The sequence below is a fragment of the Mobula birostris genome, chromosome 1 (assembly GCF_030028105.1).
Source record: "Mobula birostris isolate sMobBir1 chromosome 1, sMobBir1.hap1, whole genome shotgun sequence".
NCBI classification, from domain to species: domain Eukaryota; kingdom Metazoa; phylum Chordata; class Chondrichthyes; order Myliobatiformes; family Myliobatidae; genus Mobula; species Mobula birostris.
Genome location: NC_092370.1, coordinates 77,629,282 through 77,649,676, shown reverse-complemented (window position 1 = coordinate 77,649,676; position 20,395 = coordinate 77,629,282). Strand labels below are relative to the sequence as shown.

General features: G+C 44.8%; 1 protein-coding gene across 3 annotated transcripts in view; it reads left to right on the top strand.

Annotated features, from left to right (window-relative positions):
- The window catches only part of kctd1 (potassium channel tetramerization domain containing 1), a 142,259-nt gene extending 124,957 nt beyond the window's left edge, over nucleotides 1-17,302 (top strand). For all 3 annotated transcript variants that reach the window (XM_072257782.1, XM_072257772.1, XM_072257792.1), the window contains 2 exons: nucleotides 12,795-13,100; nucleotides 17,075-17,302. In XM_072257782.1, the coding sequence (XP_072113883.1) occupies nucleotides 12,795-13,100; nucleotides 17,075-17,233 (465 nt within the window). In that variant the 3' untranslated portion in view covers nucleotides 17,234-17,302. The remainder of the gene's footprint in view (nucleotides 1-12,794; nucleotides 13,101-17,074) is intronic.
- Nucleotides 17,303-20,395: the final 3,093 nt, after the last annotated feature.

Genomic DNA, 20,395 nt, shown 5'->3' with positions numbered 1-20,395 from the left:
GGAGGTAGTCACACCTAGGCTGTCAGAAGCAGGTCGTTGGGTGACAGTCAGAGGGGGGAAAGCAAAGGTGAGCAGACAGGTAGTGCAGAGCACCCCTGTAGCCATTCCTCTGAATAATAAGTTTACCGTCCTGGATACTGTTGGCGGGGACGACAGACCAGGTGTGAGCCACGGTGGCAGGGCCTCCGGCACTGAGTCTGACCCTGTGGTGCAGAAAGGTGGGACGGAGAAGAGGAGAGCTGTCGTCATTGGAGACTCTATAGTCAGGGGAGCAGACAGGAGATTTTGTGGACGTGAGAAAGTTGCATCACAGGTAGATAGGGTAGTTAAGAAAGCTTATGGGGTGTTAGCTTTCATAAGTCGAGGCATAGCGTTTAAGAGTCGCGAGGTAATGTTGCCTCCCGGGTGCCAGGGTCCGGGATGTCTCTGACCGGGCGCACGACATCCTGGTACGAGAGGGAAAGCAACCAGAAGTCGTGATACATGTTGGGACCAACGACATAGGCAGGAAGAGCGATGAGGCCCTGAAGTGTGAGTTTCAGGAACTAGGCAGAAAGCTGAAGAACAGGACCTCAAGGGTGGCGTTCTCAAGATTGCTGCCAGTGCTACGTGACAGTGATGGTAAGAATTAGAGGAGATGGCAGTTGAATGCATGGCTGAGGAGTTGGTGCAGAGAGCAGGGTTTTAGATTTTTAGATCATTGGGATCTCTTCTGGGGAAGGTGGGACCTGTACAGATTGGATGGGTTGCACCTGAACTCGAGGGGGAGCAATATCCTTGCAGGTAGGTTTGCTAGCATGGTTCGGGAGGGTTTAAACTAATTTGCGAGGGGGATGGGACCCAGAGCGATAGAGCAGTGAAAGAAGTGCATGGAGTAAAGCCAGATCTAACGTACAGAGAGGCTTTGAGGAAAGAGAAGCAGAATAAACGGTGTAAAGACAGTAAGGTAGAAGGGCTGAAATGTGTGTACCTCAATGCAAGAAGCACCAGGAACAAAGGTGATGAACTGAGAGCTTGGATACATACATGGAATTATGATGTAGTGGCCATTACAGAGACTTGGCCAGCACCAGGGCAGGAATGGATTCTCAATATTCCTAGATTTCAGTGCTTTAAAAGGGATAGAGAGGGGCGGAGAAAGGGGAGGAGGGGTGGCATTACTGGTCAGGGATACCATTACATCTACAGAAAGGGTGGGTAATGTAGCAGGATCCTCTTTTGAGTCAGTAAGGAAGCAGTTACTCTATTGGGGGTATTCTATAGGCCCCTTGGTAGCAGCAGAGATACTGAGGAGCAGATTGGGAGGCAGATTTTGGAAAGGTGCAAAATAACAGGGTTGTTATCATGGGTGACTTTAACTTCCCTAATATTGATTGGCACCTGATTAGTTCCAAGGGTTTAGATGGGGCAGAGTTTGTTAAGTGTGTCCAGGATGGATTCCTGTCACAGTATGTGGACAAGCCGACCGGGAAATGCCATACTAGATCTAGTACTAGGTAATGAACCGGGTCAGGTCACAGATCTCTCAGTGGGTGAGCATCTGGGGGACAGTGACCACCGCTCCCTGGCCTTTAGCATTATCATGGAAAAGGATAGAATCAGAGAGGACAGGAAAATTTTTAATTGGGGAAAGGCAAATTATGAGGCTATAAGGCTAGAACTTGCGGGTGTGAATTGGGATGATGTTTTTGCAGGGAAATGTACTATGGACATGTGGTCGATGTTTAGAGATCTCTTGCAGGATGTTAGGGATAAATTTGTCCCGGTGAGGAAGATAAAGAATGGTAGGCTGAAGGAACCATGGGTAACAAGTGAGGTGGACAATCTAGTCAGGTGGAAGAAGGCAGCATACATGAGGTTTAGGAAGCAAGGATCAGATGGGTCTATTGAGGAATATAGGGAAGCAAGAAAGGAGCTTAAGAAGGAGCTGAGAAGAGCAAGAAGGGGGCATGAGAAGGCCTTGGCGAGTAGGATAAAGGAAAACCCCAAGGCATTCTTCAATTATGTGAAGAAAAAAAGGATGACAGGAGTGAAGGTAGGACTGATTCGAGATAAAGGTGGGAAGATGTGCCTGGAGGCTGCGGAAGTGAGCGAGGTCCTCAATGAATACTTCTCTTCGGTATTCACCAATGAGAGGGAACTTGATGATGGTGAGGACAATATGAGTGAGGTTGATGTTCTGGAGCATGTTGATATTAAGGGAGAGGAGGTGTTGGAGTTGTTAAAATACATTAGGACAGGTAAGTCCCAGGGGCCTGACGGAATATTCCCCTGGCTGCTCCACGAGGCGAAAGAAGAGATTGCTGAGCCTCTGGCTAGGATCTTTATGTCCTCGTTGTTCACGGGAATGGTACCAGAGAATTGGAGGGAGGCGAATGTTGTCCCCTTGTTCAAAAAAGGTAGTAGGGATAGTCCGGGTAATTATAGACCAGTGAGCCTTACGTTTGTGGTGGGAAAGCTGTTGGAAAAGATTCTTAGAGATAGGATCTATAGGCATTTAAAGAATCATGGTCTGATCAAGGACAGTCAGCCTGGCTTTGTGAAGGGCAGATCATGTCTAACAAGCCTGATAGCCTTCTTTGAGGAGGTGACCAGGCATATAGATGAGGGTAGTGCAGTGGATGTGATCTACATGGATTTTAGTAAGGCATTTGACAAGGTTTCACACGGTAGGCTTATTCAGAAAGTCAGAAGGCATGGGATCCAGGGAAGTTTGGCCAGGTGGATTCAGAATTTGCTTGCCTGCAGAAAGCAGAGGGTCATGTGGAGGGAGTACATTGGGATTGGAGGGTTGTGACTAGTGGTGTCCCACAAGGATCGGTTCTGGGACCTCTACTTTTCATGATTTTTATTAACGACCTGGATGTAGCGGTAGAAGGGTGGGTTGGCAAGTTTGCAGATGACAGAAAGGTTGGTGGTGTTGTGGATAGTGTAGAGGAATGTTGAAGATTGCAGAGAGACATTGATAGGATGCAGAAGTGGGCTGAGAAGTGGCAGATGGAGTTCAACCCGGAGAAGTGTGAGGTGGTACACTTTGGAAGGACAAACTCCAAGGCAGAGTACAAAGTAAATGGCAGGATACTTGGTGGTGTGGAGGAGCAGAGGGATCTGGGGGTACATGTCCCCAGATCCCTGAAAGTTGCATCACAAGTAGATAGGGTAGTTAAGAAAGCTTATGTGGTGTTAGCTTTCATAAGTCGAGGGATAGTGTTTAAGAGTCGCGAGGTAATGATGCAACTCTATAAAACTCTGGTTAGGCCACACTTGGAGTACTGTGTCCAGTTCCGGTTGCCTCACTATAGGAAGGATGTGGAAGTTTTGGAGAGGGTACAGAAGAGGTTTGCCAGGATGCTGCCTGATTTAAAGAGTATGGATTATGATCAGAGATTAAGGGAGCTAGGATGAGAGGAGACATGATAGAAGTATACAAGATATTAAGAAGAATAGATAGAGTGGACAGCCAGTGCCTCTTCCCCAGGGCACTACTGCTCAATACAAGAGGACATGGCTTTAAGGTAAGGGATGGGAAGTTCAAGGGGGATATTGGAGGAAGGTTTTTTACTCAGAGAGTGGTTGGTGAGTGGAATGCACTGCCTGAGTCAGTGGTGGAGGCAGATACACTAGTGAAATTTAAGACTACTAGACAGGTATATGGAGGAATTTAAGGTGGGGGGTTATATGGGAGACAGGGTTTAAGGGTTGGCACAACATTGTGGGCCGAAGGGCCTGTACTGTGCTGTACTATTCTATGTTCTATGACACGTGATACACGAGATTGGTTACATCTGCTACATCACATTCTCCGATTGGGACTACGGATGTATATGCGATTGGACGTTGTCCCAATAGCCGTTAAGCGGCGCAGTGCTGTATCCCGTGGTAAATTATTTAAATAACAAAGATTGTTTAATCAGGCTATATATATATATATATATATATATATATATATATATACACACACACACACACACAATATTATTCAAATATTATGTTAAATACACAACAGCTGTTCAAACTTGAGCTGGATTTTCTGGAGTTTTAGAGCTGAGGGGGAATAGTGGTATCTGCACTGGACTTTGATATGAATGATCCAGAGATTGAATCCGACTGAGTCCCAACCTGGGCAGCAGCATTATCGGCGCAAAAGAAAGGCCTGGCAAACTACTTCTGTATCTTGCCATGAAAACCCTATGGACAACTGCACTATCCATAGGGTCACCATGAGTCGACAACGACTCGATAACACTCAAAAACAACAGAGCTGAGGGGACACTAGATGGAAATTCATAAAATTATTTGAAGCTTAGGATATATAGTCAGAATATTTTTTGTGGGGTTCAAAGGAGATGCACATACAGAGAGACTGGTGGGTGCAGATACTAAAGTAGTTTTTAAGAAGCTCTTAGATGACACTGAATATGAAAGAGTGGATGGATAGGGAGAAGACATTTAGGTTAATACAGCATTTTTTTCAGTACAGACATCATGGGATGAAGGGCCTGTTCCTGTGCTATACTATTGTATGTTCTATATGGGAATAAATGGACAATCACTTCAACAAGCCAGTGTATGCGTAATTCAGCCACATAAACACTAGATATTAGAGCAAGTCTAATAGGTATCCTGCAACAAGCAACTCATTCTCAATTAAACCTCACCAGTGTCTGCCTGGTCCAAATCAGGAACGTGATGGAGTACTCTCTCCCTGCAGCTCCAACACCACCTAATATTAATATACTATTATTATTAATAATATTATTAAACCTATTACAATTTTAAACCTACTACAATTTTTTGAGGAAATTACAAGTAGGCTAGACTAGAGAGATGCAGTGGATGTTGTATATTTGGATTTTCAGAAGGCCTTTGACAAGGTGTCACGCATGAGGCTGCTTAACAAAATAAGAGCCCATGGAATTACGGGAAAGATACATACGTGAATAGGGCTTTGGCTGATTGGCAGGAAACAGAGAGTGGGAATAAAGGGATCCTATTCTGGTTGGCTGCTGGTTACCAGTGGTGTTCCACAGGGGTCCGTGTTGGGGCAGCTTCTTTTTACGTTGTACATCAACGATTTGGATTATGGAATAGATGGCTTTGTGGCTAAGTTTGCTGATGATACGAAGATAGGTGGAGGGGCCGGCAGTGCTGAGGAAACGGAGAGTCTGCAGAGAGACTTGGATAGATTGGAAGAATGGGCAGAGAAGTGGCAAATGAAATACAATGTTGGAAAGTGTATGGTTAGGCACTTTGGCAGAAGAAATAAACGGGCAGATTATTATTTAAATGGGGAGAGAATTCAAAGTTCTGAGATGCAACGGGACTTGGGAGTCCTCATACAGGATACCCTTAAGGTTAACTTCCAGGTTGAGTCGGTGGTGAAGAAGGTGAATGCAATGTTGGCATTCATTTCTAGAGGAATAGAGTATAGGAGCAGGGATGTGATGCTGAGGCTCTATAAGGTGCTGGTAAGACCTCACTTGGAGTACTGTGGGCAGTTTTGGTCTCCTTATTTAAGAAAGGATGTGCGGACGTTGGAGAGGGTACAGAGAAGATTCACTAGAATGATTCCGGGAATGAGAGGGTTAACATATGAGGAACGTTTGTCCGCTCTTGGACAAACCTTGGAGTTTAGAAGAATGAGGGGGGACCTCATAGAAACATTTCGAATGTTGAAAGGCATGGACAGAGTGGATGTGGCAAAGTTGTTTCCCGTGATGGGGGAGTCTAGTACAAGAGGGCATGACTTAAGGATTGAAGAGCACCCATTCAGAATAGAGATGCGAAGAAATTTTCTTAGTCAGAGGGTGGTGAATCTATGGAATTTGTTGCCATGGGCGGCAGTGGAGGCCAAGTCATTGGGTGTATTTAAGGCAGAGATTGATAGGTATCTGAGTAGCCAGGGCATCAAAGGTTATGGTGAGAAGGCGGGGGAGTGAGACTAAATGGGAGAATGGATCAGTTCATGATAAAATGGCAGAGCAGACTCGATGGGCCAAATGTCGACTTCTCCGTTGTCTTATGGTCTTATCCAGTACAAAACAGCTTGTATGATTGGCACCGGATCCACCATGTAAATATTCATTCTCTTTACCTCTTCCAGACGGTGACTGCAGTGCACAATGCCTGCAATTACTTGTCCTGGTTACTCCAACAGCACCTCCCAAACCACCACCTCTACCACCACAGAAAACAAGGGCAGCAGGTGCAAGTGAACACCACAACCATGCAAGTTCACCAGCAGACATCCCACCCTGCAAAAACTCATTTCAAGGAGGTCTCAACCTCATAGCAGTCTGTGTCAATGAATTTGTTAATTTTGCAAGACATCAGATTGACAAGTGTTTTGTGAGACAGCTGGCTTCTGAATTCTGTCTGAATGTGCCATGTTCTCAATAGCTGCTGGCCTGGTTGATGAGCAGGCATGGTTTTTGCTATTTCTGAATCAGGAAACATTTTCCTGAATAGCTTGCCTGTGTGCTTACACACCTGGAATGGCAGGTTATGCTCAATGATGAAAGATGTAAAGTACGCCTCAGCTCTAGTGACCTTCTCTGTCAGAATTTGGTTTTCTGTTATACACCCCCCCCCCCCCCCCCGGCAATAGTCGGGATCAGAACTTGGGGATTTTAAATGAGTGATAGAGAAGTTCTGTATCTTCAAGTTCAAGTTTATTGTCATCTGGCTGATTGTGCTCTGTCCGGACCACAGTGTAGCCACAATCCATATATCACCCACACTACATAAAACAGTATATTACCATATTATTTAGTAAAGTGTAATTCAAAACACATATAAAATGCGCAGCACAGGTAAACAGTTCACTGACCTATTGACGAGACCTTGGTGGGGGCCGGATATTTATTAAAATCTGCTTTTCTTCTGAAAACGGCTGCGCTTAAACCCAGCCCATCACGGGCTTCGATGTACCTGTAAGTGGAAGTGTTTCAGGAAAAAAAAACCCCGAAGAATTTGCTTGCTGTTAGCGCGTTTTTAAAGATGTCTTTGTGGACGATTTTGGAATTTCGCTCCCACTTTAAACCCGGCTGTAATCCCCTTTAAGATGCCAATGTGCATAGGACAGCCTCGCATTGTCAGGTTGTCACCGCCAGCCATGGGAATTCCTTCGCCAGGCTTTTGTACTTCACCACCGACAGTTGTCCGGATCATTTCAGCGATATTACAGATGGCAGTAACTGAACTGATGGACTATAGAAGAGAGAGAGAGGTCAACTGTAAAGCCCGCCCACAGAGAAAACTCAAATGACAGGAATTCTGCAGATGCTGGAAATTCAAACAACACACATAAAAGTTGCTGGTGAACGCAGCAGGCCAGGCAGCATCTCTAGGAAGAGGTGCAGTCGACGTTTCAGGCCGAGACCCTTCGTCAGGACTAACTGAAGGAAGAGTGAGTAAAGGATTTGAAAGTTGGAGGGGGAGGGGGAGATCCAAAATGATAGGAGAAGACAGGAGGGGGAGGGATGGAGCCAAGAGCTGGACAGGTGATAGGCAAAAGGGATACGAGAGGATCATGGGACAGGAGGTCTGGGAAGAAAGACGAGGGGGGGGGACCCAGAGGATGGGCAAGGGATATATTCAGAGGGACAGAGGGAGAAAAAGTAGAGTGAGAGAAAGAATGTGTGTATAAAAATAAGTAACAGATGGGGTACGAGGGGGAGGTGGGGCATTAGTGGAAGTTAGAGAAGTCGATGTTCATGCCATCAGGTTGGAGGCTACCCAGACGGAATATAAGGTGTTGTTCCTCCAACCTGAGTGTGGCTTCATCTTTACAGTAGAGGAGGCCGTGGATAGACATGTCAGAATGGGAATGGGATGTGGAATTAAAATGTGTGGCCATTGGGAGATCCTGCTTTCTCTGGCGGACAGAGCGTAGGTGTTCAGCAAAGTGGTCTCCCAGTCTGTGTCGGGTCTCGCCTCACCATATAAAAGGCCACATCGGGAGCACCGGACAGAGTACATCACCCCAGCCGACTGCCAATATATAAAAGGCCACATCGGGAGCACCGAACGCAGTATATCACCCCAGCCGACTGGGGTGATATACTGCGTCCAGTGCTCCCGATGTGGCCTTTTATATATTGGCGAGACCCGACGCAGACTGGGAGGCCGCTTTGCTGAACACCTACGCTCTGTCCGCCAGAGAAAGCAGGATCTCCCAGTGGCCACACATTTTAATTCCACATCCCATTCCCATTCTGACATGTCTATCCACGGCCTCCTCTACTGTAAAGATGACATTTCCCCCATTTCACGTACATCTGCTCTCACTCCGTCCTCCTGCCACCCCACTAGGAATAGGGTTCCCCTGGTCCTCACCTACCACCCCACCAGCCTCCGGGTCCAACATATTATTCTCCGTAACTTCCGCCACCTCCAACGGGATCCCACCACGAAGCACATCTTTCCCTCCCCCCCCCCCCTGCATTCCGCAGGGATCGCTCCCTACGCAACTCCCTTGTCCATTCATCCCCCCCATCCCTCCCCATTGATCTCCCTCCTGGCACTTATCCTTGTAAGTGGAACAAGTGCTACACATGCCCTTACACTTCCTCCGTTACCACCATTCAGGGCCCCAGACAGTCCTGCCAGGTGAGGCAACACTTCACCTGTGAGTCGGCTGGGGTGATATACTGCGTCCGGTGCTCCCGATGTGGCCTTCTATATATTGGCGAGACCCGACGCTGACTGGGAGACCACTTTGCTGAACACCTACGCTCTGTCCGCCAGAGAAAGCAGGATCTCCCAGTGACCACACATTTTAATTCCACATCCCATTCCCATTCTGACATGTCTATCCACGGCCTCCTCTACTGTAAAGATGAAGCCACACTCAGGTTGGAGGAACAACACCTTATATTCCGTCTGGGTAGCCTCCAACCTGATGGCATGAACATCGACTTCTCTAACTTCCGCTAAGGCCCCACCTCCCCCTCGTATCCCATCTGTTACTCATTTTTATACACACATTCTTTCTCTCACTCTCCTTTTTCTCCCTCTGTCCCTCTGAATATACCCCTTGCCCATCCTCTGGGTACCCCCCCTCCCCCCATCTTTCTTCCCGGACCTCCTGTCCCATGATCCTCTCATATCCCCTTTGCCAATCACCTGTCCAGCTCTTGGCTCCATCCCTCCCCCTCCTGTCTTCTCCTATCATTTTGGATCTCCCCCTCCCCCTCTCAAATCCCTTACTCACTCTTCCTTCAGTTAGTCCTGACGAAGAGTCTCGGCCTGAAACGTCGACTGTACCTCTTCCTAAAGATGCTGCCTGGCCTGCTGCGTTCACCAGCAACTCTTATGTGTGTTCCACAGAGAAAACTGATAGGTCTACTTAGCACAAAGAGAGATCAAGCAAATTCATTCGTTTTCTTTCTTTCTTTTCTCTCTCCCTCGCCCTCTCTAAAAAATCAGTTTCCGTGATATTGTATATAATTTGCAGGCATCAGGGAGCTGCTATCGATATACGGGAGACTCCTGGAACTTCCGGGAGAGGTGGGATGTCTGTCTTCTGCCCTGCTGCTATTAGACTATTGAATACAATAAGATGGACTCTTGACCTCACAATTTACCTGGTTTTTAGACTTGCACCTTACAGACTGCCTGCACTGCATTCTCTGTGTTGCTGTAACACTTTATTCTGCATTGTGTTACTGTTTTACCCTGTATGACCTACAGTATGTACACTGTTGTAACAAAATTATCTATATGAATGGTATGCAGGATAAGCTTGGAGTAATAAACCAATTTACCAATTCAGTTGCACCCCATCCTGGAAGGGAAATAGATTACTAGTCCTTTCAATGGTGCGTCGATAGACATTGGTGCGGGTCAGAGGAGACTATCTTTGGGCTCCTGAGGAAGTAAAGGTGTTATGAGTGTCCTTGGCCGTGGCATCTACACGGTTGGAAAAGGACAGGCTATTGCTAATGTTCACTCCTAAGAAAGGAGAGGATTTGCTTATCGTCACATTCACCAGGGTGCAATAAAGCTCACAAAGTAAACAGTATGCATAGTATTAATAGATATAGCGACAAGTGCAAATGCAAGCAAATGATGCAAAATACAGCATTGCAATCAAATGCAGTGCCGAAAGAAATGTTAACGTTACAATAATGGAAGAGGTATAATTAAGGGTTCAAGAACATGAGAGCATGAACAGGGAAGGGGATGTGAAGGAGGCAATTGGATCAAAAATCTGATAGCAGTTGGACAAAAAAGCTGTTCCTGAATGTGGTCATTTGGGCTTTCGAGCTCCTGTATCTTCTCTCAGAAGGTGGAAGAGGGAAAAGGGAATGGCCAGGGTGGCAGGCATCCTTGGCAATACTGACAATATTGAAGAGGTTGGAATGCTTGAGAGCAAGCAGAGAACTAACTGGAAAGGTTTTACAAAGAGCTAGCATAGAACATAGATGACTAAATGGACTCTATTGTTCATTTAAAGACACTTTATCTTGTTATTTCAGGTTCTGGTTATTTATTGCTATATATTTATATCTGCATTTGCACAGTTTGTAGTCTTTCTGCACTCTGGTTGATCTTTCATTGATCCTGTTCTAGTGACTATTCTATAGACTTTCTAAGTATGCCCACAGGAAAATGAATCTCAGGGTTGTATGTGGTGATGTATATGGACTTTGATAAATTTACTTTGAACTTTGCGATCATTTAAGCCAAAATACTGATTTTCCATCATTATCACTGCTGTGAAGTCATACAAATTTAGTGCCTTTACAATTAGGTCTGCTGGCAGTGTTTTGAAGATCTTTTCTTGAGATTTAAAATTCTTTACTTTTCTCAAAAATTCTCCCCAGGATTTTTTTCTAAATATGGGAATTGGATGATGAAAACTTGTCACTGCACCAAGCAGATGATACTAACAGTACAGCATTCATGTCTTGTACCTAGCTATTGTTACTATCAAGCAACACACACAAAATGCTGGAGGAACTCAGCAAGTAAGACAGCATCTACAAAGGGGAATGAACAGTTGACATTTTGGACTGAGACCTTACAGGATTGGAAAGGGAGGGGGTAGAAGCCAGAATAGAAAGGCGTGGGGAGAGAAGGAGTACAAGCTGGCAGATAAAGTGAAAGCAGGTGAGGGGAAAGGTTAAGAGTGTGGGGAAGGGGGAATGAGGTAAGAAGCTGGGAGATGATAGGTGGGAAAGTAAAGGGCTGAAGAAGGAGGAATCTAACAGGAGAGGAGAGTGGACCATGGAATAAAAGGAAGGAGAAGGAGTCGCAGAGGGAGAAAATGGGCAGTTGAAGAGAAGTGAAGGAGTGAGTGGAATACCAAAACAGGAAATAAAAAAAGGAAGGGGGAGAAATTGCCCGACGTTAGAGAAGTCGATGTTCGTACGGTCAGGTTAGAGACTATCTAGACAGAATGCGGTGTTGCTCTTCCAACCTGAGTGTGGCCTACAACAGGAGTAGGGGAGGCCTTAGACAGCCATGCCGAATTGGGAATGGAAAGTTGAATTGAAATGAGTGACCACTGGGAGATCCTGCCTTTTGGACGGATGGAGCGAAGGTGCACAATGAAGTGGTCCCCTTCTATGTTGGGTCTCACTGATGTAGAGGAGGCTGTACCAGGAGCACTGGATACAGTAGATGATCCTGACAAAGATACAATTTCAGCTAAACAGCAGGGGAAGTACATTTAGTTAGGTAAAAAGTTAATATTTGTAATAGTGACTATCACACCATCTACCTTGTGGTACATACATTCTTGTGTATCTTCTTCCCAACAGGGGGTAGAACAAAGAACGTCTGCGGTGGTTGGGGTCTTTTATTATGTTGACTGTGTCTGTGTAGTACAACTCTATGACTCTATTAAGGGCTGTAGAAAAATATTTTGGAGAGCTTTAAAATGTTCTTTTGGAATAATGTTCACTTGTAATGAACCATTGCAAGTGTAGAAATTTGGGTACATCTTTCAACCAAGGAATGCTAAAGTTTAAAAATGCCTTGTAGATGTGAGTTCAAGACTCCCCCCAAACTTGTGTCTGTTTGTTTTCCGCCTTCAGTATACACACAATATGCTAGAGGAACTCAGCAGATCAGGTAGCATCTACGGAGGGAAATGAAAAGTCAACTTCTTGAGCTGTGACCTTTCATCAGAACTGGAAAGGAAGAGGGCAACAGAGGCAGTGGGATGTGTCGAGAGTGTCCAGAGAAAGGTTGAACAAGTTGGGTCTTTATTCTTTGGAGCGTAGAAAGTTGAGGGGGGATTTGATAGAGGTATTTAAAATTATGAGGGGGATAGATAGAGTTGACGTGGATAGGCTTTTTACGTTGAGAGTGGGGGAGATTCAAACAAGAGGACATGAGTTGAGAGTTAAAGGGCAAAAGTTTAGGGGTAACGTGAGGGGGAACTTTACTCACAGAGTGGTAGCTGTGTGGATCGAGTTTCCAGCAGAAGTGGTTGAGGCAGGTTCGATGTTGTCATTTAAAGTTAAATTGGATAGCTATATGGACAGGAAAGGAATGGAGGGTTATGGGCTGAGTGCAGGTCGGTGGGACTAGGTGAGAGTAAGAGTTCGGCACGGACTAGAAGGGCCGAGATGTCCTGTTTCCGTGCTGTAATTGTTATATGGTTATATAATGGGGAGACTAGTTTTCATGATGGATTCACAGCTTTCTGCAGTGTCTTGCGGTCTTGGATAGAACATTTGCCATACCATTTCGGGATGCATCCAGCTAGCCCTCTGCAAGGTGTGGCACTGTTGCCTGCCGTTAGTTACTAACTGGCCTGGTGTTTCTCCTGCTGCCCCCAGGATTACAGCTTGCTTTATGAAGAGGCCAAGTACTTCCAGCTGCAGCCCATGCTGGTGGAACTCGAGCGGTGGAAGCAGGAGCAGGAAATGAGCCGTTTCTCACGCCCGTGCGAATGTCTGGTGGTGCGTGTGGCCCCTGATTTGGGTGAGAGGATCACCCTGAGCGGGGACAAGGCCCTGATTGAGGAGGTGTTCCCCGAAATTGGTGACGTCATGTGCAACTCCATCAACGCAGGCTGGAATCACGATTCCACACACGTGATCCGCTTCCCCCTCAATGGATACTGCCACCTTAACTCTGTACAGGTAGGTCGGGTTGCTGGAGGGGTGATGCTACCGAGGCTTTCAAAATTGAGTCAAGAGTTACCCTATTGAATGCACTGCCTGGGGTGGTGATGGAGGAAAATTCAATGGAGGTGTTCTAGAAGCTCTTATATAGGCAAATAAATGTGCAGAGAATGGAGGGATTAGTTTAATTAGCCATCTTTAGCTTTGGCATTGTGGGCCAAAGGATCTGTGCTGTATTATTCTGTTCTATGAATGAAGTATATGTTCTGTGAAATTGATTCAGTGTGTTCACAGTGTTGGAATGTGGTATGTTTATTACTGTCTCATATACCCAGGTACAGTGAGAAGCTTGTCTTGCAAACTGTTCATCCACATTAGTTTATTACACAGTGCATTGAGGTAGAACAATAAAATAATCTATTTGCTGAGAAAGTGCAGCACAGGTAGACAATAAGCTGCAAGATCATTATGAGGTAGATTGAGGTCAAGAGTTCTATTTATTGTACAAGGGAAATATATAATAATCTTATAACAGTGGGGTAGAAGCTGTACTTGAGCCTGGTCATACATTCTTGTTGTGTTGGCTCCCAGGCAAGCTTAGGCTCCATGTTCACTGAATCCTACCCACCTCAGCTCATCCACCTCTGAGCCCCTTCCATTTCTTATCTCATCTCCAGCTGCTGGTGGTGCTCTTCACAAACTTGGGGTCATCCTATACTCTGCCTCATCTCTCCCCTCAACCCACCTTGGTGTTCTTCCCCCCCCCCCCCAGCCCAGCACTCTTGCCCCTCTCGCCCCATCACCACAACCCTCTCACCCTCCCCGTGCCTCCTTTCTGTCTTCCCCCAAACCCCCACCTCCATGCTGTCTCTTCTCTATCCTCCTCTCCTTGGAGCAACGAAGGCGCAGGGATGACCTTAGAAGTTTATAAAGCCAAAGGAGCATGAAAAATGTGGATGGTCACAGTCTTGTTTCCAGGAGTGTATAGTCACATGTTTGGAAGAGAAAGTTCTAAAGGGGGGCATAAGAGGCAACTTTTCCACACTGAGGATGGCGACCGTGTGGACGGAACAAGCTGCCACAGGAAGTGGTAGAGATGGGTACAATTAAACACTTGAATGATACTTGAACAACAGGTCTGTGGAGAGGTGAAGTTTAAAGGGATACAAGCTAAAATAACAAGCAATTCAGATGAGCACCTGAAGGCTGCTTGTTCGGCATGGATGAACGTAGGACTCTAGCTCTGTTGCATATTTGCTTTGGGCGGGATGGTACATTGGTTAATATACAGGATTTGCTACATGTCTGGACCACTGCCTGAGAGAAGGGCTGAAGGGTCTGTTTCTGTGCTGTAGTGCTCTATGACTTTGTAAGTATGCAGTGGTTCAAGAAGGAAGCTCGCCACCATCTTCTCAAGGACAACAAAATGCTGGCTCAGCCTGTGAAGCCACATCCCTTCAATTAATAATTTTTTAAAAAGATGATGAGGTGGTGAAGTGGACATATGGCGTGCCTTTATAGTTTGGGGCAAAGAATATGACTTGGGACATTGTTACATCTTTACTAAACACTAGTTGGGCATAATCAGAATAGATAGAACCATTTTCCCATGGTTGGTTATTAGATTTGAGGGCAAAGGTTTAAAGTGAGAGGAAAAGGACAATCATCCCCTCAAAACTAATCAGAGGGCGCCAAGACCTAGGCCTCAATACCTCCTTGTGCAATTGGATCTTCAATGTTCTCACCTGCAGACCACAGTAAGATCAGGTTGGCAAAAACATCTCCCCCACAATCTCTATCACACACATGCACCATAAGGCTGTGTGCTTAGCCCCCTGTTCTACTCGCATCACACTTGGACTGTGTGGCTAAGCACATCTCCAATGCCATTTGTAAGTTTGCCAATGACACCACCATCATTGCCTGAATCAAAGGTGGTGCAGAATCAACATTTTGGGAAGGAGAATGAAAATCTGGCTGAGTCGTGCCACAGCCGCAACCTCTTTCAGTATCAGCAAGATCAATAAGCTGATTATTGACTTCAGGGGGAGGAAACTGGAGTTCCATGAACCAGTCCTCATCGGGGAATCAGAGTGGAGAGCGTCAGCAACTTCAAATTCCTCGGTATTATCATTTCAGAGAACCAGTTTGCAAAGATTTGCATGACTTCTAAAACTTTAACAAATTTTTATAGAAGTGTGGTGGAAAGTATATTAACTGGTTGCATCATAGACTGGTAAGGAAGCACCAGAGCCCTTGACCAGAAACACTGCGGTGTTCCCACAAATTCTGGACTCACTTTCAAGGACTTTTCATCTCCTGTTGCTTATTTATAGTATTTATCATTATTATTTCTTCTTTGTTTTGTATTTGCATAGTTGTCTTTTAGACTGATTTTTTGTCCTCCCTGTTGAATGCAGTCTTTTATTTACTCTCTTATGGTTCTGAGTATGCCAACAAGAAAACAAATCTCAGGGTTGTATATGGTTACACATATGACTTTGATAATAGATTTACCTTGAACTTTGAAGGAATGAGGGGTAAGATTTTTACACAGAGAGTGTTTGGTATCTGAAATGCATTGCCAGGGGTGATGGTGGAATCAAATACAATCACTATGTCTAAGAGGCACTTAGACAGCCGCGGCTTAGAGGATACGGTCAAGTGAGAACTAATAGGATTGGTGTCAAATCATAGAGCAATACAGCATGGATGCAGAACCTGTTGGCCATGGTGCACACCCAACTAGTCCCAATTTCTCGTGTACAGTGAATAGTTTTCTAAGCCCCACTGCTCCACATACCTATCCAAGGGCTGCTTAAATTATTATTACTGTACCTGCCTCAACCACTTCCTCTGGCAGCTCATTCCATACACTCACCACCCTCTGGGTGTAAAAGTTTCTGCTCAGGTCCCTTTTAAATCTTTCCCCTCACCCTAAATCTATGGCCCCCAGTTTTGAACTCCCCTACTCTGGGGGCAAAAAGACTTACAGCTATCATATCTGCCTCTCATAATTTTAAACATTTCTATAAGGTCACCCCTTGTTCTCCTTTATTCCAAGGAATAACAACTTAGCCTGGCGAACCTCTCCCTATAACTCAGGTCCTCTAGTCCTGACAACATCCTTGTAAATCTTTCTAGTGCTCTTTCCAATTTAACCATGTCTTTCCTGTAATAGGCTGACTAAATCATAACTAGTATTCAAGTGTCGCTTCACCAATGACTTGTACAACTGCAAAATAATATCCCAACTTCTATTCAGCGCCCTGACCAAGGAAGGTCGGTGTGATAAGCACCTTTTTCACCCTACCTGTGATACTGCTTTCAATGAGTGATGCACTTGTACTCGTAGGTCCCTCTGTTCCATCACGCTCCAGTAAAGTCTCACGTAGACAAAATGGTCAGCGTGGACATTGTGCTGAAGGGTCTGTTTCTGTAACTTCAATCTTTAAAACAATTATGTGGAATGCATTCAAAGTAGCTGTTGCTCAAATTATAAAGCATCAGAATCAGGTTTTTTTCATTGTCCTCTTTCTCATGAAATTTGTTATTTTGCAGCAGCAGTACAGTGCAAATACATAAAATTACTATAAAGTGCAAAAAGAATAATGAGGGGGTGTTTGTGGATTCAGGGACCATTCAGAAGTCTGATGGTGGAGCAGAAGAAGCTGTTCCTGAATTGTTGAGTGTGGGTCTTCAAGCTCTTGTACCTTGCTCTGTGATGGTAATAACAGAGGAGGCAATGTCCTAGCTGGTGATGGTCCTTCATGAAGGACGCTGCCTTCTTGGGGTGCAGCTTCAACAAAGCAGCATAGATTCATTATTTCATTTCATTTGGCTTAAATTATTTCTTTTCCATGTTTTTCTGTGACTTACGAGTTAACGCCAGCCAGCACTCAGTGATTGTATTGGTAAGGGGGAGCTGGCTCCAATGGGGATTGCATCTCTCCATCTGGCCGTATGTTTGACATCTGTGATCTCTCTGGCAGGTCCTCGAGCGGCTACAGCTGAAGGGATTTGAAATAGTGGGATCCAGCGGCGGAGGCGTCGACTCTTCCCAGTTTAGCGAATATGTACTGAGACGGGAAATCAGGAGATTTTCCCGCATTCCACCAGTCATTCGGATAAAACAGGAACCATTGGACTGAACTGATACATCTGTGAAATAAGGGAGTGGGAGAGAAAATATTTAAAAAAATAAATAAATTTTAAAAACATACTTCCTGTGCATTTGGTTAAAGGTGTTGACTGCTGAACTGATCATAGTCTTTCCCAGAGACCATGTCCGCATTGCCTTTGGACCTTGTGGGTCACCAGTGAAAAATTGATTGTTCTATTGGAAGAGGTTGGATTTTTAATTGATTTGACATAACTTAAGGTAACCTTTCCTCAAATTAATTCTGAAAAGCTTTTTATTCAATTGGTAAATTGGTTTATTGTCCCATGTACTGAAGTAGAGTGGAAGAAATTGACCTGTGTACCATTCATCCAGATCAATTCATTACAACAGTGCATTGAGGTAGTACAAGGGAAAAAAATAACAGAATACAAAATGAAGTGTTATAGAGAAAGTGTGGTACATATAGACAATGCAAAGTCATAATATGGTAGATCATGAGGCCAGCAGATGATACGCGATGCTTAATTCCATCCCAAATTATGTACAGATACCGGGGACCTTGTGTTTGCATCTGTTTTGGTGATGCTTGATTATGCTGTGCCCAGAAGGGAATCAGATGGAGTGACAGTCATCTTAACAATGGCCTCATCCAGGTCTTGGAGTTAAATGTTCAGGGCTAGTGTTGCCTTTGCTCTGCAGCTAGTGGTTTCTGATTTATTAAATTTTAGCTGTTGAAAAGAAATTTTAGAAAGGGATTATCAGATTGCATTACCATGTGCCCTGGTTTTCCTGATGGTGAAAAGCAGAGGTTATTTTGGCATAGAACAGTGCTACACAAGAACAGGCCATTCGGCCCACAGTGTTGTGCCGAACCAGTTAAAAAGCAAATCAAAAACACCCAAACACTAATCCCTCCTACCGACACCATGTCCATATCCCTACATCCTCCTTACATCCATGTGTCTATTCAAACGTCTCTTAAAAGCCTCTAATGTAATTGCCTCTATCACCATACCAGGCAGTACATTCCACGACACTGAATAAAAATTTTACCTCTCACATCCTCCTTGATCCTAAACCCTTCACCCTACAGCGCATGCCCTCTGGTATTTAGTCATTTCAATCCTGGGAAACAGATACTCCCTGTCTATTTATGCCTCTCATAATCGCTCTGTCAGATCTCCCCTCAGCTTCCGGCACTCCAGACAAAACAACCCAAGTTTATCCAGCCTCTCATGATAGCACATGCCCTCTAAGCCAGGCAGCATCCTGGTAAAACTCTTCTGCACCCTCTCCAAAGCCTCAACACCCTTCCTTCAATGGGTGACCAGAACTGTATGCAATACTCCTGCTGTGGCCTATCCAGAGTTTTAAAGAGTTGCAACATAGCCTCTCGACTTTTGAACTCAATGCTTCAACTAATAAAAGCAAGCATTCCATAAGCCTTCTTAACCACTTTATCGAGCTCTGTAGCTATTTTCAAGGAGTTATGAATTTGGATCCCAAGGTCTCTCTGCTCAGCAACTCTTTTATGGATCTTGCCCCTAACAATGTACTGTATCCTTGCAATTGCCTTACCAAGGTGCAACACCTCACATGTATCAGTGTTAAACTCCATCTGCCATTTCTCTGCCCATATCTGCAATTGATCTTTATTGCATTGTATTCTTTGTCAGTTTTCTACACCATCTACAATTCCACCGGTCTTGGTATCATCTGCAAACTTACTAACCCACCCATCTACATTTTTATCTAGGTCATATCTCACACACAGCAGAGGTTCCAGCACAGATCACCTGAGGAACTCTGCCAATTACAGACCTTCAGTTGGAATAAGTTCCTTCGACCGCTACCCTCTATCTTCCATGCACAAGCCAGTTCTGAACCCAAACAGCCAATTCACTGCAGACCACAAGTATCTTAATCTTCTGGATTAGCCTCCCATGACAGACTTTGCAAATGCCTTACTAAAATCCATGTAGACAACATCCACTGCCTTACCCTCATCAGTCTTTCTCGTCACCTTATCAAAGAAACTCAGACATAACCTGCCACATACAAAGCTGGCTTTCCCCAATTCCCAAATTCTCATATATTCTATCCCTAAGAATTTTCTCCAGCAGCTTCCCTACAACTGACATGGAACTCACCAATCTATAGTTCCCAGTATTCTCCCTTTTTCCGTTCTTAAATAGAGGTACAGCATTAGCCACTGGACATTCCTCTGGGACCTCACCTGCTTCCTTCAATAACCCTGGGCAAATCCGATCAGGCTCTGTCAACTTATCCACCTTAATACTCAGCAGGTGGTCCAATACTTTCTCCTCCTTGACCTCTGAATGCCCCAAAATATTTACACGCTTAGTGATTTTCCCCTCGTTCTCCACATCCTTTTCTTTGGTAAATACAAAAACAAAGTACTCATTGAGTACATCACTCACATTCTCAGCATCCAAGCGAATGTCTCCCCCCCCCCCCCCCCCGAGTGGTCTCACCCTCTCCCTAGTTATCCTCTTACTCTTAATGCATGTATAGAATGCCTTAGGATTCACCTTAATCCTACTTGCCAAGGACTTTTCTGGCCCCTCCTGGCTTTGCCTCATTCCCTTTAGTTCTTTTCTGGCTTCTTTATAATCCTCATGTGTTTCGTTTGAGCCTAACTTCCAAAGTTTTACATACTTTTCCTTTTTCTTCTTGACTAAATTCATCACCTCTCTGGACATCCAAAGTTCTCTATCTTTCCATCTCCATCCTACCTTCTAACAGGAGCATACCTTTCCTGTACTCTGTACAATTGATCTTTATACACCCTCCACATGTCTGATATGGACTTGCCAGGGAAAAAGTATTTAATGCCTTCATAATCTGCCCTACTCCAATTTAAAACTTTTCCACACTGCCCATACCTATCCTTATCTATAGCTATCCTAAAGTTAAGGAGTTGTGGTCACTGTTCACCCACTGGATGGTCAGTTACCTGGCCAGCCTCATTACCCGACACCAGATCCAGTATGACCATCCGTCTATTGATTTAAGAAACCTTCCTGGATATGCTTAACAAGCTCTGCACCATCTAAACCCCTTGCACTAAAAAGGTCCCAGATTATATTAGGGAAGTTGAAATTCTCCCATGTCGACAACCCTATTATTTTTACATATTTCCTTAATCTGATTATATATCTGTTCCTCC